Source organism: Fundulus heteroclitus, chromosome 8 (genome assembly GCF_011125445.2).
Source record: "Fundulus heteroclitus isolate FHET01 chromosome 8, MU-UCD_Fhet_4.1, whole genome shotgun sequence".
In the NCBI taxonomy this organism is placed as follows: domain Eukaryota; kingdom Metazoa; phylum Chordata; class Actinopteri; order Cyprinodontiformes; family Fundulidae; genus Fundulus; species Fundulus heteroclitus.
Window position 1 is genome coordinate 15,738,766 of NC_046368.1, and position 22,670 is coordinate 15,761,435.

At 40.7% G+C, this 22,670-nt stretch overlaps 3 protein-coding genes across 5 annotated transcripts in view; 2 read left to right on the forward strand and 1 right to left on the reverse strand.

Moving 5' to 3' along the window:
* Positions 1-9,140, forward strand: lman2la (lectin, mannose-binding 2-like a). Of its 2 annotated transcripts, XM_036140172.1 has the most exons (9): positions 3-325; positions 728-846; positions 3,269-3,386; positions 3,486-3,568; positions 3,692-3,724; positions 5,912-6,073; positions 6,172-6,286; positions 7,720-7,845; positions 7,934-9,140. In XM_036140172.1, exons 1-9 carry the CDS (start codon positions 127-129, stop codon positions 8,074-8,076), a joined length of 1,098 nt encoding a protein of 365 aa, XP_035996065.1. In that variant the 5' UTR covers positions 3-126; the 3' UTR covers positions 8,077-9,140. The 2 variants fall into 2 exon arrangements, with proteins under 2 accessions (XP_035996066.1, XP_035996065.1); XM_036140173.1 differs by lacking the exon at positions 3,692-3,724 and having other exon boundaries at positions 1-325.
* Positions 8,103-22,670, forward strand: part of LOC105930800 (ADP-ribosylation factor-like protein 3) — a 25,043-nt gene continuing 10,475 nt past the window's right edge. For both annotated transcript variants that reach the window (XM_021319801.2, XM_036140175.1), the window contains exon 1: positions 8,103-8,150. In XM_021319801.2, coding sequence (XP_021175476.2) covers positions 8,144-8,150 — 7 coding nt within the window. In that variant the 5' untranslated portion in view covers positions 8,103-8,143. The remainder of the gene's footprint in view (positions 8,151-22,670) is intronic.
* wbp1 (WW domain binding protein 1) overlaps positions 18,293-22,670 on the reverse strand; it is a 7,363-nt gene continuing 2,985 nt past the window's right edge. The window contains exon 4 of the mRNA XM_012869166.3: positions 18,293-20,248. Within this exon, the coding sequence (XP_012724620.2) occupies positions 19,692-20,248 (557 nt within the window). The 3' untranslated portion in view covers positions 18,293-19,691. The remainder of the gene's footprint in view (positions 20,249-22,670) is intronic.

Genomic DNA, 22,670 nt, shown 5'->3' on the forward strand with positions numbered 1-22,670 from the left:
GAGGTAATTCAACCAATACAAATCGCGCATGATGATCGGCATTCACATCAACCAATTACAATGGGCCAAGCAACAACGGCGGCCCAATAGGAACGAAGCTTGCGTTTTGGTGAGTTGTGACCCACCATGGCTGCCGTTAACAGCAGCAGGCTCTGCTGCTCCAAATCACGGCTGAACGTCATGTCCAGATGGAACAGAATGCCCTGCAAACTCTATTTTATCTTTACCTTCCTTCTTTTATTTGTAAGCCTGGGGGTTTCCGACGATGACCATGAGATGGAAGAGTTCCTGAAGCGGGAGTTTTCCCTCTCCAAGCCTTACCAAGGTATGCCATCCGTCCAGGAAAAGCGGCGCAGGGGGTGGGGGCAGGCTGGAGAGGACAGATGTAACCATTAGGATGCCTCCAGCGACTAAACTGCATCTTTCTTATAATCTGTTATCGATTACTTTTTAACCTCTTTGTACTTTTTCGGGTAGAATATACATTTCCATCCTGTATTTAGCTGTCATAACTGCACTGTTACCATACCAGCATTGTTCCTTCTTTAAGAATAAGAATTCCTTTAATGTCCCGCAATGGAGAAATTCGGGTGTGACAGTTTCATTTAATTATGTCAGCGCTTTTTTATTTATTTATTTTTTTTTTTGGTTGACTAAGCACAACTGCGTTAACGTCTACCGAGCCGTGTCAGCTCTTTTGCAATGACTGTATCGTTTGTGGTCGCAGGTGTGGGATCGTTAGGCTCCTCCCACTGGGAGCTGATGGGGGATGCCATGGTAACCACTGACCAGGTGCGACTCACACCTGACATGCAGAGCAGACAGGGGGCGGTGTGGAGCCGCATTGTGAGTAGCAAGATCTGTTGCCTTTATGCTTAATGCTTGCAGACAAGTCAGTCCTCTCCTGCTTTCACCTAATATAGTTTTAGCATAGCTAATTTCCTACGACATTTTATGCAAACCACACTTAATTATTATTAATTTGACTGAAATGTAACTTCAGCTATTAATTATTTAGTCATTTTGATACAAAACGTGAAATGTTTTCAATTTGGATCTGCAATTTTATTAACTCAAGTGATAACTCCAGATTATGGCTGAAATGTGACATACTCTGGAATTGGTTATGGGTTCGTCATGCTTTGGTGATATAGCCTGATTTTTTTTATTTTATTTTTTTGTTAAAGGTTCTAGAGTTTCAGGAAAAGGTTGACTATCCATAGTTTTGTTTTTAGCTTGCAGCAAGTTATTTAACCTCATCTTATGCTTATGTGTGTTAGCATTTATGTTAGCATGTATTTTTATCTCTTCTTCTCTATTCAAATTTCATTTGACCTCAGTGCAACCATAATGACAAAATGTCTCAATTCAGCCAGAAGCTTAGAAGAAATCATTCACCAGCTAAGTTCCTCCTCCTGTTGCCTTGATGTTCTACCCACAGTTTTCTTTAATTGCCCGTCATAGCGTCTGATTTGACTCAGATAATAAACACACCCCTTCTGTGTATTCACCCAGTCCCTAAAAACAGCAATTATCAAACGACTGCTGAAAAATAACTATTTGGACAAATTACTACTGCAGAACTAGAGGCCCACCTCAAATCTCCCTTTTTTCAGTAAGGTTATTGAAAAAGCTTTGTTTCAACAATTAAACACCTTCTTAACAATTAGCAGCCGCTTTGATGTTTTCCAGTCAGGTTTCCGTGCTCACCACGGTACAGAGACCGCTCTTGTCAAGGTGTTTAATATCCATATAAATGCAAACTGTGGAACAACCACAGTGCTAGTAACACAGCGCCTGGAACAATGGGTCGGCCTTTCTGGTACAGCACTCCACTGGTTTAAATCCTACTTAAAGAACAGGGACTTTTTTGTGTCAGTAGGTAACTTTAGATCAGAGATGACAAAAATCACATGTGGGGTTCCCCAAGGGTCCATCCTGGGTCCCCTTCTATTCAGTGTCTACATGTTCCCTTTAGCCCAGGTAATAAAAAACAACAACATCAGCTACCATAACTATGCAGACGACACACAGCTTTACATCACCATGTCACCAGGTGACTGAACCCATTCAAGTACTGAGTAAATGCTTAGAAGAAATCAATGCTTGGATGTGCCAAAGTTTTCTTCAATTGAATAAAAACAAAACTGAAGTAATAATTTTTGGACCGATGCATGAGCGATCAAATGTTAGCTCACACTTTCAGCTGCTTCAGCTAGAAACCACTAATCAGGCCCGAAATCTGGGTGTAGTGATGGACTCAGACCTGAACCTCCAAAAGCATCTAAAGACAATTACAAGGTCGGCTTTCTATCACCTGAAGAACATTTCCAGGATTAAAGGACTGATGTTTTAGCAGGATCTGGAAAACTAATCCATGCGTTTATATTTTGTTAAATTGATTACTGCAACAGTGTTTTCACAGGTCTGCCTAAAAAGTGGATCAGACAGCTACAGCTGATCCAGAACGCTGCTGCCCGCGTCCTCACTAAGACTAAGAAAGTAGAGCACATAACCCCAGTTCTAAAGTCCTTACACTGGCTCCCTGTATCTCAGAGAATAGACTTTAAAATACTTCTGTTAGTCTATAAATCCCTGAATGGCTTAGCACCTAAATACATCACAGACTTGTTATCAGTGTATAAACCTTCCAGACCACTAAGGTCTTCTGGTTCCAGCCGACTCCGGATACCTAGAACCAGAACCAAACATGGAGAAGCAGCATTTAGTTTTTATGCTTCACTTATCTGGAACAAACTCCCAGAGGACTGTAAAGGTGCTGAAACCATGAGTTCCTTTAAATCAAGGCTAAAAACCTATTTGTTCAGAGTTGCCTTTAAATGTTAATGAGGAAGTTTGTAGCCAAACTTGTCTTATACTGTAACTGACCTGTTGCTACTATTCCAATGCAACATGTTCCTCTGTGATGTTTCCCTCTGTCTCTGTAATCCTTTTCTTTCCTCTGTTTGCTTTTTTGTTTTGTTCATGTACAGCACTTTGAATCATCCTACTACCGAAAAGCGCCTTTTTTAAATAAACTTGCCTTGTCATAAACCTAAAGCAGTTTAAACTTTGAGACTTTAGCAAACAAACATTTTAACACCTGAATTTTATTTAAAGGATCAGTCATGGTTTTTATAGAGTTCAGGACCTACTTAAGAAACTAAAGCAAATCTAAAGGCTTCTTTTTCACTTTTAATTTCTTTAATCTATATTAGTTTTTTCATTTGATGAACTTTATTTTACCTTTTGCTCCTTTTTGTGTCAGCCATGCCATCTGAAGGACTGGGAAATGCAGGTACACTTTAAAGTTCACGGGCAAGGGAAGAAGAACCTTAACGGTGATGGACTGGCTATTTGGTATACCAAGGAGCGCATGCAGAAAGGTAATAATCATAAGACATAATGTTCTGTCGATTTGACTCATTGTAATACTAATCTTTATAAATGCATTTCTGACCCACTCTATCTGGATGTCCGTCCAGGTCCTGTATTTGGAAATAAGGACAATTTCACCGGCCTGGGTGTGTTTGTGGACACGTATCCCAATGAGGAGAAGCACATAGAGGTATGCCTCAGCAGTCCTGCGTAAAGCCGGGTCAATGAACACGTAACCCACACTGACAGGTGGTGGTGCAGAGTTGTGTAAAGGGGCTGTATTTGTGTTCTTTGTGCAACCATTTGGAGACAGGCGCAGAAGAAGAGATACACCCCCCGCACCCAGGTAATCAGGCTCTTTGTTTAAAATAATCTAATGGAATATAAAGTCCACCCTCGAGTGGTTCTGAAGCATCTCGCTCCCAAAATCAAAACATTCTGTTTTGTAGCATTTTTGTTCCTGCATGGTTTGCTATGTGGTTTACTGCCTGTTTGACTCACATTAACACACTTCACAGAATTTCGCGAACTATTTAAAATATTTTGCATCCAATATTAAATAACGAAAACCTAACAACATAGAAACTGAGCATAAGTCTTAAAGGTCTTTACTAACTACAACATTTTATTTAAAAAATTAAACTAATGCTTTATTTGTCTTTTTTTCATGTTGCAAACATCAACACTATGGTATTTATTTGGGATTTTTATGTAATAGATTAACTAAGTAATACATAAATTAAAATGGAAGGATAATGATGCATGGTTTATAAAATATTTCTCAAATGAAAATCTGAAAAGTGTGGAGTGCCTTTGTATTCAGCCCTGTGAGTCAATATTTAGTATTACCTTTTGTTGCTTTTCTACATGTCTGCTGGGTGTGTCTACCAGCTTTATTATCTAGAGATGGATTATTTTGTTCATTATTTGCAAAAGACCTCGAGGTCTGTCAGATTTAGTAATGGCATCATTCAAATCTTGTTACAGATTCCCAATAATATTTAAATCTGGCCTTTGACTAGGTCACGAATATCCTGATGCTGCCACCACTATATTTGAAGTTCGGTAGGGTTTTTGTCAGCTTGATGTTGCGTGTTACAAAAAGGACAAATTTCTCTCTCATGTGACCAAAGCATCTTTAACAAGTTTGTTTGTGACAAACTTTAAACAAAACTTATTGCAGCTTTTTTTTTTTTTTTTTTTTTTTTGGGGAGAATCATTTTCTTTCGCCGCTCTTTCAGAAGAGGCCAGTTTAGGTGAGAGCTTGACTTCTGATTGTCCCCTCTTGGGTTTGGATCTCTGCAGCTCCCAGAGGGTTACTATGGCTCTCTTATGGAATTTTAACATAGAAAAATAGTAAACTATTTATTTATTCTTATCCTTCTATTTAAAGTTATGTTCTACTATATATTACAACATGAAGAAATTTGGAAGAGGGGCTTAAATACTTTTCCACTGCACATTACATTTATGTTTAATGTACAAGATGTGCATTGGATTTATGGCATTTAAATAAAATCCTGCAAACATTGGATTTGGCAACAAGTGGCAGTAAGTGGTTATTCTGCAGCTATGCCATTATGCAGTTTCTGTTTGAGATCTTGCTTGTTCTCAACAGAAAAAAAGGAAGGCGTGTCAATAGGCGTGCCACCAGCACAGGTGGAATATATATATATATATATATATATATATATATATATATATATATATTTTTTTTTTTTTTTTAATTTTTTTTTTTTTTTAAGTCTCAAGTACTCCTGAACTGACCGTTTTGGTTTTCTTTACAATAAGTTTGCCCATCCTTACGCTACAGTGTTACTTCATCTCATGTATATCTGTTTTGTTGTTGTTCTTTTATATTCATACGTTGGATTTATTTATGTAAGAAACATGTTCTCTAACGGTGGCTCTTTAAAATGTTTCTGAGCTCTTTCTGTGATTTCCACCACAAAATTGTATAAATTTTTAATACAGATACAAGCAGCTATTTAAGGCCTTTACAAAACATTGCTTTTCTTTAATCTTAAACATTATTAACAATAATGATCTAAGTCGTGTTATTATCCCTGCTGTCAAATTGCCTTTTTAGCTGTAAAATAACCCAACAGCATTTAAGCATCACACACACAAATGAAGTCTATCCTAATTTTTAAACATTTTGTCGGCATCAATGAAGAAATAGCATTCGATAAAATCCTTGTTTATGCCTTTGTGCTGCTTTCCTTAACATAAAGAGCCTAAACACAGAGCCGATTCACAAATGCTTGCACTTTTTATGTTATTGCTCATATCTTAGGATGCATTCCAGTGCTGCTGTTTTATTCTTGCTGTTGTGATTGACACCTAAAACAATGTTTGTCAAAATGACGAGAGACTAGCATGTCTCCATAAAATATGCCTGCAAAGTCAAAGTCTCTCAAAGCGATCGCCATCTCTTCATCCTGAAACATTTATTGATAAAAGGTGAGTTTAAATCAGACTTTCCTGAATGATTGTCTCCTCTCTGTCTTTTCCTCTCCTCTTTAACCACAAGAGGATCTTCCCATATGTTCTCGCCATGGTGGGGAACGGCACCATTAGCTACGACCACGAGCGGGACGGCCGGCCCACCGAGCTCGGCGGCTGCAACGCCATGGTGCGCAACCTCCAGCACGACACGTTCCTCTTCATTCGCTATGTCCGCCGCAGGCTCACGGTGAGAAACCCACACTTTGGTCTCACAGTGCCGCTGTTAAGGGAGTTAGGGCCAGACAATCATATTCTTGTGTTTGTTTGGCTGCACCTGTGGGGCAGGTGATGATAGACATCGATGGTCAGCATGAGTGGAGGGACTGCCTGGACATTCCTGGAGTGAGACTGCCTCTGGGGTATTACTTTGGAGCCTCTGCAATCACCGGAGATCTCTCTGGTAAATCATTTACGCTTCCTGAAAAAGTTTTCAGCCCCCAAAAACAGTTCTGCTTATGCAGTTCGTTTAAACGGAGCTCTACCCACTTCATCTGTAATTACACATGGACCAAAATAAAGTCATTACAAAGAAGGAATGGTGCTTAACTTTTCTTTTCTACCACTTCCCCCTAAGGCTGAACGATTTTGGAAAATAATCTAATTGCGATTTAATTTTTTTTTATCTTAATATTACGATTGGGATTTAATGCATTTTTTTTTATGAATTTTTTTCTTTCAGTTTAATTTATCACATCTCTTTAAACATAAAAGGGCTATACGGTTTTGCCAAAATTCTAATTATGATATATTTCAACCATAATTGCTATTTAATTTAGACTTTTCTCTGCATTAACCACAAGCAACAAAAATGGCCTGTAGAAAAAGATGTTTGTAAACAAGGACTATTTAAAACAAGAAATTTAACAGTTTTTATTAATCTGAATATTATTATTCAAGAGAATAGGTTGTTGAGTTGGACATCAATCCTTGTGCAACAAGTCTATGAATTAATCAGTTTGATACTTAATGCTATGGTGAGATTCCTGAAAGTGTCTGGTAAAACAGTATGATTACATAAACTCTAAAACAAATAATAAAATTAGATTATCTCACTGCTGCAACTCTCTTCCCTTCCATGTGAAGGCAAACCCACTTTATACATCATCGACAGCTAAAGGACGCATTTTATCCATTAATTGTTACGCAGCCAAAAATTGCAGACCTCTGCGATTTGGAAATTGCGTTTTTTTTTTTTTTTTATTGCGATTGTATTGCAAATGCGATTACTTGTTCAGCCCTACTTCCTATAAGTATTTCACATTGTATGTTGATTCAAAAATTGTTATTTTAAACGAGTAGTTTCTTCATAAGATTGATAATCATAGTAATTTCACGCAGGCACACTCCTCTCTTAACCTGGCCAGACAGATTGATAATGTTTAGCACTCTAGTTCTGCACATTATCAACCAGGGACTGATCAATTTAAATCTGTTTGGGGAAAGGAGGGACATTTAGCAGAATTCTTAATCTGGTTAACATAACATTTTTCTATAATTAAAAATAAACGTTATGATTGCTAATCTTTTTGGTTTTAAAGCTGAACAGCAACTGTTTTGGTTTTAAATAAAATAATGATTAAACTTCCTTAATATTCACGCATCATCTCCAAACTTTAAAATGTAACACCAGACATCAAAGCTAAACTCCACCTATAATCTACAATTTCAAGGCTGGAAAGAGACTGGCGTCGCTCCTCTATCTGAACATGTCGGCTTCGGTCTTTATTGTTTTTTTCTGTATGTACATTAGGTTTGCTGTGAAACTTGCAAAATCCAGCAAGTTAAATACTTGTTCTTTTTTTCCTTTAATTTTATTTTTTTCCTATTTATTAGATAACCACGATATAATTTCCCTCAAACTTTACCAACTGACGGTGCTGCGCAGCAAAAAGGAGGAGGAGGAGGAGGAGCAGGATGTAATAACGATCCCCAGTGTGGACAACATGGAGCTCCTTCGACGTAAGACATGCAAGAAACACTTTAGTCTCATCACATTGGCGCTCTCTTGCTGCCATTTTGGCATTTGTTGTTTTTCTCGTCTCCGCAGTGGGTCAGAGCGAAGAAGGGATGAGCGGATTAGCCATTTTCTTCACCGTTCTCTTCTCCATGCTGGGATGCATCTTCCTCATCGTCATCGGCATCGTGGTCTACAGCCAGTGGAGCGAGAGCCGACGTAAGCGCTTCTACTGAGGAACGCCTCGACGGGGGCGCCGCGATCGCCATAACTACCGCGGGCCACCGACCCAACCGAGATCAGATGAAAAGTAAGACGCCGCTGGCTGGTGGAGGAGGGGATGCTTTTACCCAGAGGACCACACTAGTTTGATAAAAGGTGGAGTTCAGGTTTCGCCTTCAACTGAAGCCATTTGCCAGCAGTGGTTGTGAAGCAGCTGGAGCAATGTACACTTTTTACTTCAACTCGACCTCAACGACTCCACCTCTGTGGTTCTAACACACCAGACACGAGCTGCCCTTTATAATGTAGGGTCGTCTTGGCTAAAATCAAGTTGTCCTGCCTTTTTACTGTAAAACGAATGCAAATCTATCGTCTTTGAAAAATTATTTTATTTCTAGTTAGCTTTCTAAATTAACTTCTTTATAATTAAGTGAACCGAATTTATTTATGTGTTAACCATGTTTTAAAGCTGAATAATATATATATTGCAAATTTAGGGTTACTGCAATATCACTGAATGCACTAAATGTTTGTTAATTGAAGGACCGTGCTTCCAGGCTCTCTATATACAGCGGTGCCTTGACTTACAAGTTTAATTTGTTTTGTGACGGCGCTCCTAATTCAAATTACTTTTATGTCAAATCAGCGTCCCCCACTGAAATATATTGAATCAAGCCTGATGCGTTACGGATGCTCTGCAACTTTCCTGTAATGTGGTTTTGAATAAGAAAAATATCCAAAGAAAAACACTAACAGTATTGGATGAAAAACAACAACAAAATAGAAAGTACTGAAACAACCTGGTTTTATTAAGTACAGAGTGACGTATAGCATTTGCCTTGGGGATCAGACGACATGACGAAGCTGATGGTGTGGATTTTTGCCCCATCACTGCATTTTCTTCTTTTATAAGGATTTTAAATAAAAACCTGTCAATGAAATCAATTTCCTCCTCCTTTCAGAATGTCTCTGAAATGAAGGAGGCAGCTGTCAACAAATGGCAACGTCACACACTCTAATTAGTTGCTAGTCGCTAATTATTCCTTTTTAATAAAGGCTGAAAGTTTCTCCTACATCCCCAACATTTCCTTTGTATCTGTGGTAGAGATAACCGCCTCCTCCCTGTCACCTATTTCTTGCAAATGCTTTGTGGACTTTTGCATCTGCAGCTGCTTCATTGCAGCGTTGACGGTAGGGGGGAATATCTGAAGCTGGCTCGTAAAACGGCTTAGAGACGGCTCCTATCCCCAAAAAACTCATTAGTTTGGAAACTCATCAGTCAAGGCACCTCTGTATTTTATAATGCATGTTGTTTTATTGTGCATAAAAAGTTCTAGAAGATGGTGAAGTCATGAATACCAAAAAAAAAAAACAGCAGCTTTCTTTGCACTAAAACCCTGTTTCTTTTCAGTAGCTGGACAGACTGCTCATCATATTTAGTCTGTTTGCTATGAGCCCAGAGCAGAATGGCCTGAACGCTGTTTTTATTTGATTCTGTAAGTCATAGCATTATCGCGGCGTTCACCAATATCATCGCATATAATATGTTTTCCTTCTGTGGCGCTGCCATCATTCCTACTCAAAACTAACCGGAAATAAATCAGTCATTTTAATCCATTTCAAAATTTGGTCCCTAAACAACATGCCATTAACATTTTAATAATAAATCTATTTGGAAATGGAAAACAGACACAATTCTTAAATAATTTATTAAATTTCATTTAGTTTAATTTACACCAGAGCTTCTTACTGGATTTTATGAAAACGAATTAAGTCCATTTATTTATAATGCTCACCGGTGTAGTTCTTTTTAAATCATTCCATTCAATTTATTAAATTTAATTTCATTTGAATTGATCTCTGTCCAGCGAGTCTCGTCCAGCTGTTCCTATCAGACACAAGGGATTGGATTGATGTTGAAAGGCTGATTTGTCCTGAATCAGCCTTTCTGATGTTGAAAGGCTGATTCAGCAAAGAACCACAACTTGACATGAGAATTATTAGATCCCTATATTGTCAGTTTATAAAAGATGAGTTGAAGTTGTGTTGTTGGCTTCTTTTGTGTGGCAGAAAGATCACATGATGAATGTGAAATTATCCACCCTGCTGCCCGTTACTTCTGAGGAGTTTCGGGTCTTTTTCCATCTATCAGAAATCTTTCTCGTGTTGATTTTGCAGTCATTGACCAAAACAACCGAAAAGACAAAAACCTGTTTCTAAAAATGTAAATGAGAGCAACTTTAGGTGATTTGCAAACCATTTTGGCTGCTTTAATATGTTCCACAGGCGCATTTTAAAAGTCAGGAAGATTTTCTGGTATTGGGTAAGAAAACATTTCCCACGTTGGCTACATCGCCTCAATTCTTCAGGCGCTCCATTCGCGTCTTTCTACTTTTTTTAGTGCGATAGATTCGGTTGAGGACGGGACAGTTTGACAGGCAGACTCTGGCAGAGCCATGCAGCTGGAATAAAGGCAGGAAGTGATTTATTTATTCATTTGCATTGTCTGGCTGAATTTGGTTGCGCTGTCCTTGAATCATGTTGTCTGAACGGCAACGTGTTTAACTCTAAATCTCAAAATTTCAATAATCTCTTGGTTTGGAAGGAGGTTCTGAAACCAAGCTCCACTACAGAATCTGGCTTTTCCACAAAGAATTATTGATGTGACTTTAGGTTCAGTTCAGGATTTTCAGCAAAGCTGCTCCCCGTCTACCTGATCTAACTCCTTAGTAATTAATGCTGTAAACCTGACCCTGACCGGCTCTTAACCAATCGGTGCCCTGAGACAATGGGGGGAAATTAAGACTGTGGTGAGCAGCCTCCTCTTCTTTCTCCTTTCACACGGACATATTACGTTTGTACCAGATGTGTCACCAGAGTTGATCCTCATGTGCCTAAAACAGACTAATTGGACGTAAGGTCAAGCTTAGAAACTGATGTTCATTGCATTTCTTTCTTAAAAGTCACAAAAAAACCTCCATTTGTACCATGCTTATTTTTTAAAAGCTTCCTTAAAATTAAAAAGTAACCTTAACACATTTCCTGTAAGCTCATACAGTCTGGAAGGCAGAAAATGTATTGCTGGACTCAGTCGTTCTATCTTTGTAATTTCGTGCGAGGAGAATTAAAACTGCGTTGCTGGACAGAGATTAATATGAAAACCTTCTCTGATGTCCAACCTGCAGCGTTTAACACAAAAACCTGTGCACTGACTACATGTTTAGGGTTTGATATTTGGCATCGTAGCGTCACTAAAGCTTTAGTTGAGACAAATATGTTGAACCTGCTTCCCACTCACTCTAAAGCTGATTTATGACCTGAAGACTGAGGTAGCTTAATGAAGAATTTTCTCTTTTTCCTGTTTTATATTTTGTTGTTGTTGTTGTTGTTGCCAGAATCCATTAATGTTTTAATAGGTCATCCTTCAAATTCAAAAATATGTGAATGAAATGGTGCAAGAGGCCAATCCATGTGCATTAATATTCAAAGGTAATTCCGAACTTATTAACATGTTGCAATCATATTTAAATGCTGCATACATATTTTAAAATTCACATTTTTCCCCCAGGTAAAGAACTTGACATGTGTTTGTTCTTTTACATAATACGTGATGTAAAGCTATTGGTAAATCATTATTTCCACTTGTATTTGCATCTTAATGGCAACATGATGACCACTATGCTTTTCAGAACTGTAAGATGCCCATTTTTAATTAACTGTCCAGACTACTGTTTACATTTTGGGTGCCCTCATCTGTGTGACGCAAAACTGATTGTATAATTGGCGTACGAGCTGAAGGCCAATAACTAAGGAGTTTTAGGGAAGCATGTTCTGACAGATATGAAAACATTTGATCTTTATTAGCTTTTATTAATAGACTGTGATTGCAGCTTGTCTGAGTTGTTATCCACTTAAGAGATAATGTTTAAGAATTTAAAGGAGCAATAAGTAAGATATTTACTGTAAAATCAACCTAAATCATTCTCATTGGTCACCTGGGATGGAAGTAACATTCCCTATAAACAATCGGTCCTCTCCATCAACAGTGTCTTTGTAAAAAGACTTTGTAAAAAGTAAAAATTCAGTGCAACAGAACCGTTGAGTAAAGGGTGGGTGTTCATGAAACACATTGTCGTTCCCATTTTAACCACTAGGTGTCATTATTACTTATTGTTCCTTTAACTTCAAAGACTTGTATTTATTAAAGAGGCGGTTTCCTGTGAAGACTTGGCTTTGAGATTTTATCTAGGTTTTCTAAGAATGTAAGCAACATAACTGCGCCTGACTCTCCTTCTTTCCCAACACTAAAATTACCTTATGTTTGTTGTTTCTTTTGTTACAAGTGAAAACATGCCTCCTGCCTCTGTGTTGAATGTGTTGCATATCTTTGCTGTGAGCCCAGCGAGCGCACAGGCCTCATCCTTATTTATATTTACACTTCATATTTGTGTGATTCTGTCCTTTTTTTGTGTCTAATCAATGGTTACCTTCTTATTTCCTGTATCACTTTAGGTTTTTATGTTGTGTTTTGTTTTTAATTTTAAAAAAATCTGTCATTCATTCTATACAACAAATGTGTCCTTTTTTTTGGGTGTCTAAGTTGAGCTTTCAGACTTAAACTGGTGAGCAGCAGTTATGCTACTATCCAAACTCATTTTAAAGGTCGGCCTAAGTTGCACATTTGCTAAAATACAACGTATTGACTCCGGCGTGAAGTGAAGTGAAGTGCCCCTCCAACCCATCGTCAACTTCATGTCCTTCCACAAGCAATTTATTTGGCAGGACCCGAATCCGGCCAGCTGCTGAAGAACATTTTGTGCTAACTTGTTGGACACATTGTGGGGTTGAGCCACCCTGCTTCCAAGGCAAACAAAAATACAACCGAAGGTCTTAGGAACAAGGTGAAAGTTATGGGAGAAATCTGTTTAACTTTTCTGTTTGTTTCTTTTTCTTTAATTCTTTGTTTTCTCAAGAAGATTTAGTCGGTTTCCCTGATAAAGATGTTTGGAGCTTCAAAATACGTTTTTTTTAATAGTAGTTATTAACACATTAACATTTGTTCAGTAATTATACATAATTAAGAAAATGTGAAACTCACATTTGTCTATTATCAACCTTGTATTACTACTGATGTATGTGTCTCATAGGTTTGTATTGCTGCATATCCGTTATTTACTACATCAGTGTCCCATCAAAATTAGTGGGCGGGTTAACATCTTTAACCAAGGTGATTGGCCAGCAGTTGAGCTGCTGCGTGTCTTAGCCAATCAGGTGCTAGAGCCCAGTTAACTTTTACCTAAATGTCCCCACAGCAGGTCAGAATAGTAATTTAAAATTATGACACATGGAAGTGTGAGGCAGAGGTTATGTTTAAGGAAAAAAAAATATTTTAGGGCTTCTTTGAGAAATAAGAGGTGAGCAGTTTTATCCATTTTAGAAATAATCTACTTGCTCACAAGACATTAAGTGTTACAAAAACTTTTTGCTGAGAGATTTGATCCATTGCTTTAGCATTGCTAAGCAATATCTTTTTCCAAGCCAGACTGCCTCTTGACCAGCCTTCACGCTTCATCAGACTAAGTTTGGGTTAAAATGGACAGAAGAGCAGGGGGTATAGTTCAGACGGCGTCAAGTCAAGAAAAACAGTCTGTCAGCAGAGCGCCAATGTTTGTTTTATTAAAAAAATAAAATACAAACGATGACCCAGACAGTACACAGTAGACTTGTTACCAAAACCAAAGCAATTTCATCTGTCAGTCAGAGCTGTTTTTTTTTTTTTTTTTTCCTTTTTCATATTCCATTTTACTCAATTTGGCGTCTTTAAAGTGAGCAGAACAACAATGTAGAAAGAGTGGAGTTTCCGTAGATGGCTGCTTCCCTTTCAGATTTACATGTTTCTCATTCTAGGCAAAAATTGGACAAAACAAAAACAAGTACACACCTTAAAAACCACAACACCACCTTGTGTTTGGTGTCATCTAAATTTAAGAGGGGAAGAAAGAAAAACAATTTGCACATTTTATAAAAAAAAAAAAAAGTTTGTCTCAACCGCGATCGGCCCTTTGGCCTAAAATGTGCTGGTTTAATGTAAGCCAACTGTGTTCCACGTTGAGGTCTTTCATGTGTAGATTATATAAAACTCACGGTGCCGTATTAAAAGAGGGCTAAAGGCAGCGGGTAAATATTCTCTGTAAAATATCACAAAGACGAGGAACAGGAAGAAAGCTGCTCTCAACAGGAACCTATTCGCCATTTCTCCTGACCTTGAGCGACGCGTGGTTTCTCCATGAGTTAGGCGTGGATAGCATCGGTGATCCGACTTAACGCCAGTAGCTTTTTTTAGCTGAAGCCCCTCGGCACACACAAGCACACACACAGTTATGTCATTGCAGTAGCGTTACAGGTACATTTCCTCTAAACAGATACAAACTGACGGCTTACAGTACGCGTATATTGCTTGTACTGGTGCCTACGGACAGACGGAGAAAGGAGGGGTCGCAGCATATAACAGTAGGTTTATGGTTGTTTTTTTGCATAGCCTAGTTGAGTAAAGTTCACAGAGATGCGTGATGTGTTGGGAGGGTGTTAGGGAGGGTATATCAAACTGACAATCATGAAACATTTTCCTTTGGCTTTGTGAGAGACGCGGGTGAGAAATGTGTCGCCGCTCGGCTTTTCTTGTTAATAACGACCCTGAGAGTGAAACCAAAAGAGCCCGCGGAGCGTTGCGACCCGTGAGGATCTGCGGAGCCTGGGGGGGAATGACGGCGGGCTTTGGCAGATCTGCATGGGTGGACGCAGCCCTTTTTGTTGGGAAGGAGCTAAAAGCAGTTTCTGAGGGTAGAGTGATGGTCCACCAGGAGCAACATGGGCCTCAGAAACCGCCTGTTTTCAGTGAGCATACCTATGGTAGGAGGGAGGGAGGGATGGAGGTAGGGGGCATCACGAATCTCTGTTAAGGTTGACAAAACGAGAAGGCAAGGATAGACTCTAAAATAAAGCACAAACACACGATAATATACAATCAGTTAATATATATATATATATATATAAATATGAGCTTCACCACAACATTAGGGTTTACCCGAAGTCCTCTTAACGCATGTGTGCGTTCAGATAGTGGATGACTGGAACTGTGGTTTCAAAACGGAGAGAACACGACCGATGAGTCCCTCAGTGAAGTATAAGGATGTCTGAGCGTGACCGATGTTTAGCCCTTAGTCTCAGGAAACGTGAGGAAACCAAGGAGGGACAGACCAAAGAACCCCCCCATCCTGACCTCCACACTCACTGCCCCCCCCCCCCTCCTCCCTGCTCTTATCTTTTTTTTTTTTTTAAATCTACACACGCGCACCATGCCTTGTATCCATCTCTCTTGAAACGTCTCACATTTTGACACATTGCAACCATAAACTTGGAAGTGTTTTATATGGACTGTGTGCCATAGACCAACACAAAGAAGGGCATCACTGTGAGGTGGAAAGGAAAAAGTCAGGAAAGTTTTCCTTTTTTCTTTTTTTAAACAAATGGGTCTAAAAAGCATAAGGAGCATTTTTTTATTCACATCCCTTTGCTACGATACCCCAAAGTAAAAGTGCTACAAATTATAAACACCATCCACCTGAGTGTGCATTCATATAATTGTTTATAATCAATAACAGAACTGAAATTTTAGACCCTATTTTTGAAGGTTTTGAAAAAACAACGCACCAGTTCGGGTTCACTTATGCGCCATTTTTGTGTTGGTCTGACACGTGGAATCCCAAAATATAAAACACAATGAAATGCGTGGTTGTTGGATGTCAGATCGTGGAGAGGTTCAAGAGGTGTGGATATTTTTTCGCAAGGCACTGTAAGCAAAGATGCATCTTAAAAACAAAACAAAAAAAACAATAACAGCACAATCTTATTTTCATCGTCCTGCTTCCAAGTCGGTTCGTATAACAAACCGACGAAATAAAATAAACGCACACATAGAAAAAAAAAAAAAAGCGGGCCTTTTTGCCTTTTATCTGCACGAGACCCCATCCGCAGGAGGAAAACGCAGGGGAAGACACAAGGAGGAGGAGAAGGAAGAAAAGGCATCCCAAGAATCATCTGAGGAAGATGACCAGTCATTTATTATCTTCTGCACTGAAAGCCTGGATCTTGATGGACAAATGAGAGTTTGCGTAGACCAGGCACTCTTCACTGTGTCCCGCATTAACGCACGCTATCCAGTCGTAGTGCCTCTTCTATTTGTCCCCTTCCAGTCACTTCTCATTAAGTCATGCATTTGATTTGTACACCGTCAACTCAATAGGATGGGACCATTCTTGTTTTTTAATGTACACCTATATAAATGTACAATGTCTATGTTTCTATGGGCGCCTTACAATTCGGATCAAAAGCGGACAATAAAGAGGACTTTGTTTGTCAAAAAAGAGAAGAAAAGCGGAGCACAAGCTCAAAAATCTGGTCTGAACATTTCATCAGTGCCACAGCTAACTAGACAAGAGTACGTTTTAACTCGACAACCGTTTCAGTTCAGTGGCTTTCAGAGGTTTATACACCACATCCTCCACAGAGCCGTTTCCAGAACGAGATCAAACGCTACCTTCTACTGACACAACGGTGCTCCTCTGCTCTCTACTACAACCATGCTTACACAAATATTACAATTTATTAAAAAAAACAAAAAAACGCTCGACTATATCTACTCCGATAAGGCAATATTACACCTGTTTCAATATACAGCGGTTATATATATTATCTGTGCAGATCTAACCAAGGACATCTGCTCTATAGAAATGCAACAAGGCAGCTTTGGGTGTGCTGTCAAAAAAACAAAAAAAAAACAAACATGGTTCACTAAAAAAAAAAATTTAAAGGGGTGTGTGGGCATGCTCGCATTGTAACCGCTCCTCTGCAAAGGTCACCGCCGCGTTAGAAAGTCCTTCGTGTTCAAGCACCTGTTAAGCGACGCGGCGCTGTGGCAAAGATTGGTTCGGGTTTAATCCAGTCTCTGCGTCTGTCTGGTGTGTCTCTGTGTGCATCGGTCTGTCCTGACACGTTCTGTGCTGCGCCGTCTTACTCTGCTACATTCTTGCTACAGCAGTTCTCTAACTTATACAACCACAACCTAAAAAAAAAAAAAAGCAACTGAAAAACAATCTGCTGCAGGCTGGTGGAGAGAGCAAACGCTTTCATTTCGATGTGCGCAAGCCCTGACGTGACACCGTGTCGTGCACATGAAAATGACTCTGTGTCGTTCGAACGGGAGCGTTCTTTCTTTTTAAGCAAGACTGAACTGTTTGGACGCGTTAAACCGCTTTAACAAAGTTTTGCAAGTCGGACTCAGGCACTCGGCCCGTTATCCGTTTAAGAGCTGTGATTGGACCGGTCACCTGACGTTTTCTCCAGCGCTTTGAAGCTGAGTGTAACGCATCGCCGCCCCCCTTCCCCACCTGTTGCTGCACACTGCCTTTCAGCTGGCAAAAAAATAAAAAAAAATAGGGCTACTACGCTTTTCCTCTATTAAATTTAGGACGAGTTTATTACACATTTATGCTCAACTCTGCGACTCAAAACTGAAACAGAATGAGCTCTTCTGCTTTAAGTAACAGTAATTAGACAATGTTCTACTTTTTTTCTTTGATGGTTTCGTGTAAATGCAGTGAAAACGTGTTTTTTGTTGTTGTTTTTTTTACTCAAAACTTTCCATAACGCGACGATCTTAGAGCGGCTGCAATGCGTGTGTGCCTGCACTTCTGCAGTCAGGTGGCCCGAGTCTTTGCACACAGTCAGAGCAGATGTATAAAAGAAGAAAAAAAAGAAAAAGCTTGATCGTCTGCCAAACTTCATTCTTAAAATGTTTATTTCCTGGCACATCAAGCTTGTCTCAGGCAGAACGAGTGCCTGTGTAGGAATGTCTTTCTGCCGCAGCTTCCCCCATCTGCCGCGGGGTGTTATTTTATATTCCAGGCGTGCCGGCGGGGGGGAACACGCTGTTCGTTGCGAGCATTTTTTGTGGTCGTGCCAAAACTAAAAATCGGCTGTCGAGCAGACGTCGCAGCAATCTCAACTTGCTAATGTTACTGGCCTCTGCTGCCAGTGGAAAAATGCCACTGCAAATCCCTTCTCACTAACAGCTCTACGACAAAAACAAAATAAGAAAAAAAAAAAGACACCCAGGACAGCACCAGCTACCTAGTTACCGCTAATCAATGACACTACATCAAGACATCCAAAATGAATCAACCCATCTTTATTTATTTATTTGTAACCTCTCAATAGTTTTTTTGCTGACTTTATCAGCCGCTGCAGGCCAAGATCACTGTGAATGACGAGCAAAGCGAGCACTGAAAACGATCGGATCGGACGACTCACTCGAATATGAACACCCAAGTCATGCCTCGTGCAAAACCAAACCAAACCCAAAAAAAAAAAGAAAAAGATAAAAGAAACAACAATCAGTGCTTTAAAGTGTTACGCCACGTCAGTGATCTCAAAAGCATACATGTCAACGTTTCTTTACAAGCGGCGTACGCCCCCACAGCCAGTCAGGGGAAGGCTGAAACCTGTGGCGTTTACCCAAGCATAGCTGCGTATGTGATGAAAAAGCAAAGAGCGACAAAATCCTTCAATATCGACATAATAAAAAATAAAAAAAATCCCCTCAGAGAGCACAAGTTAAATAAAACACCGACGTTGAGCTCCCCCCGAAAAACTTTAGTTGGACTACAAACTTCCTCCTGTTAGTACTATGAATTTACTGCAGCTAGGAACTGAAGGGAGGAGGTCGCATGCATACATGCACAACAACCGATACACAGCTACAATGAAGAGCACCACTTTCACCATTTGAATTAGACACCGCGCAGCCCTGGTGACAACAGTATGGATAGCAGACCGGAAGAAGAGATCAGAGTGACGTTTAAAACACGAGAGGCTCTGCCCGAGTGTTTAGTCCCCCTCCCAACCGTGACCTTAAGAGATGACGTCGCCGTGCAGCTGTGACCCAGATTTCACAGCGAGGACTCAGAAAAATCCAACAACAAAAAAAACAATCTGATTCTAATTTTTTGCTAAATCAAGCTGGCCGTTGAAGACGTTTGTTCATCCCTCGTTTGCTCGGTCACGGCGGGGACCCCGCAGATGTTTCCCGCCTGCTTCTGGACGGCCGTCGCGGGCCGAGTCTCTGCGAGGGGGCTTTTTGGGGACAGAAATGAAAACGTGAAAGCAGCGCCGCGGCAGAGACGGCGAGGGAAACGGCCACTTCTGCTTTCAATCCCGCAGAACAACCGCTTCCTTTCTTTTTCGCTGTTCAATGAAGTTCTCGCACTGAACAGAAGGTAAAAAAAAAAAAAAAAAAAGAAATGATGACCCAACAGAGCATCTAAATGTTTGCTGGATCCACCGCTGTGAAAAGCATTGGAAAAAGACTAAATAAAAATCAGGCTTTGCCCACATTCTCATCGTATCTGTCCTAAACAAAAGCCAGAACTGATTAGTCGACATCATCATGGTGTTAATATTAGTCCAGGGAACTAAAGCTTAGACGTCCCCCCGTGCCAACGATGATGCCAATGGTTATCACCCTGTGTGAGGCTGGAAGCTGCATCGCTGTGCTGGTTAATTACGCTGCGGATCACACCATGTGGTCTCCAGTGCTGGTGTTGGCCGCCTGGCTAGGCGGCTCGGAGGTGCACTCCTTGGGTCTGAAGGCCTCCTGCGGGTGTCCGGAGCAGCAGTCCCTGCCGGCGCCTTTGCACATCCGGTTCTCCTCGTCGCTTTCTTCCTCCAGCCCTGAGCCCTCGTCTACGTCCAGCTGGCAAACGCACACCTCAATCCCTGAGTCGCCGGTCACATGCCGGCGTCGAGTTACAAGCTCCTCGTCCTCCTCCTCCTCCTCCTCCTCCGCCGCGGCCCCCAGCAGCACAACGTCTACGTTCCCCTCTTCCCGGCACGGTGGTTGGACCGGCTGGGGCATGGCCCCCGCGTCTGGGGAGAAGCCCGACGCCTGGCGGTCCGCCGCTGGCTCTGCTCCAGGCAACATTTGAGGCACGGACACCGAGACCGGCTGGCTAATTTGGGGGGGGATCGCCGGAGTTGACTCAGGAGGGTTCTCAGAGTACGGGGGAGGGGGGGTCGGAGGGTGCCCTACCACCTCTTCGTAGTCGGGAAGCTTGCAGTCATTCCAGAATCCTGAGGATCATAAAACGAGAAGCCGTTAGATTTTTGTTTTTATTGCATCAAATGGGTCAAGAGCAGGTGAATTCAAAAGCAATTTTAAAGTAAAAGGGTATGAATATATCTGACGGAATATTTAAGATTCGACTAATATTAGAAAGGATGTGAAATAAATAACTCACGATCGTTCTTTTGTTCGTTTTTCAAAGCAGATAAATAAGAATAAAAGCTACTTTTAAGAACAAAGTGCCTTTGTAACAGCGCCTCTCAAACAGGAAGTGAGTACATATATGGATGATGACAGGCCATGTGGATCTGTGGTTTTTGGATGGACTAAGGTACATTTAAAAAGACCATTTTCTTCATAAGAACAAGAACTTTTAAACAGATCTATGTTTAACGGCTGCCTGTTACCGCACAGGAGAACGGGTGCAGACAAACAGTCAGTATTTTCTACTGCATTAAATTCTGATGAACAGCAATCTCCAGTTTACCTCAGAACCTCCTATAATCAGTAAAAAGAGCATTCTGAAAGTCAAAGTCCAAAATCACAGCCGTATAAACATTTGTGCACCTAACCCGCAGCAGCACCGGTTGATCTCCTGGTTTAGGCTTGTTGTAAATAAGTAACCGTTTTAAATCCAATGATTTTCCATCATAATCTTCTTCCAGATTCTTTTTTTTTTTATTATAATCGCTGCAAAGTGCGGCCCATCAGGTTGTGTGCAGCGTAGAGTTACACTCGCCCCTCCCCCGTCTGTCGGCCAGCTGTTTACACCCAAAGACCATGACCCCTGTGAATTTCCCCACACTTGGGCGGAAAAACAAAAACAAATATCTTGACTGCTCAAGTAGCAAAAAACAAAGAAAAAGAAAAGAAAGTGGCACGGCTTAGCTACTTAATGAGGCAAGCCTTCTAGAGAGCGCCGCTTTTTGGTTTCAGAAAAATGCTGCCTCGACACATTTGTAACAAGATACAAGGATTGCTGTGCTAAAACCAGCCCGATGAAAGGCGGATTACCAAGGCGGCAATAACATGAGGGTTATCAGTGTTTGTGTTTTTTGGTTGCAATTAATTGTGGAAAACACCTTTTCTCCCCCAATTGCTGCAAAAACGTTTGCAGCAATTTCTTTAACTTACAACACCATCACAACCTTATAAACGGTCCACGTCTCCTCCTTTGTCCTTAAAGCTATTACATACTGTAGTTTTCATTTTTTGGCTTATTTCCATTTTTTTTTTAAAAACAGATCTGGAAGGAAGGCCTGAATGACCGGACGTTGCCGGTGTCTCTGTGTGAGTCACTGTCTACATATGCGTGCAGCTCCGGAGTTTGTGTTCTCACTCTTGACTCGGAGTCAAGCATGCCCTGCTGCGGGCCTTAAGACCCCGACAAATGTGCAACTTGCCCAACCGCCATTTGTGATATTAATGGACATGATATCATTTTTCCTCCCGAGGCCCAGAGTAACCGCTGACATTAAGGTGGCATCTCTGCCGCCGACTGTCCCTGCTGCGGTTTCAGCTCTGCCACTAGACTTCGGCACACAAAAGGCTTTATCGGCCGCGTGTGACGAGATCCGGACAACGGTCGGATTATTGCTCTCCTGCACTAAAAATGGAAGAAAAAAAATAAATGCTGCTTTGATAAACAGGAGAAGACAATGTTTGGGATTAGAACTGGAAAATGTAAAGACAGTAATGGAGAAAAATAATGGGTCTGTACTCTGACTGGCTCACAACACATGAATATGATTCGATGTACAACAATGAACTTTAGCTCTGGCTAAAATGCTGAGGGTTGTTGTCCGGCTGGAAGGTGAACTTCTGTCTCTACATGTCCCGGTCATTATTTTGACTAATTATGGCGGGTTGAAATTCTGGTTTTGGGTCTAAAACCTGTGTGTGTTGCCCTCCTCGTGTTTGAATCCCGAATCAGTATTGCTATTTGCTCAAAAGATATTGTGACGTCACTCAGAAAAAACGGACGTAAGCAGCTCTGCCGCTGTGGGGCATAAAAGCGGCTCTGTCTCGTACATGCCTCCGTGGCGAGTTGGAATAGATTTGCGATCTATCGATTCTCAGGTAAGCGATTTATTAGCTTAGCATTCAGGCACCCCACCCCCCCGGCACGTTCGTTGGTCCGCCGAGTACCGCCTCCTTTAGGCACATTTTTTCAAATATTAGATGTGGGCGGAGTCAGGCTCTGGTACAAGGGCGAGTTGCACTTTAATGACTATCCCATAATTAGCTCAGCCCATCTTATTATCGATTCTGAACTGTGTTGGTTATCCTGCTAAATAGACTTATCCCCATAGCATGATGGTGCTGCTATCACGTTTAAGGTGAGAAAGGTGTGTTCAGGGTGTTGTGCCCACACATCTAGCATTTTTGCATGTATGCCGAAAATGTAAGTTATTCTCTCATCTAACCAGA

Excerpts from the sequence above, each read along its gene's own strand:
- lman2la (XM_036140172.1), top strand. The coding sequence starts at position 127 with ATGGCTGCCGTTAACAGCAGCAGGCTCTGCTGCTCCAAATCACGGCTG. Across the intron at positions 326-727 it reads CCTCTCCAAGCCTTACCAAG|GTGTGGGATCGTTAGGCTCC; the intron begins GTATGCCATCCG and ends TTGTGGTCGCAG. Across the intron at positions 6,074-6,171 it reads ATGTCCGCCGCAGGCTCACG|GTGATGATAGACATCGATGG; the intron begins GTGAGAAACCCA and ends CCTGTGGGGCAG.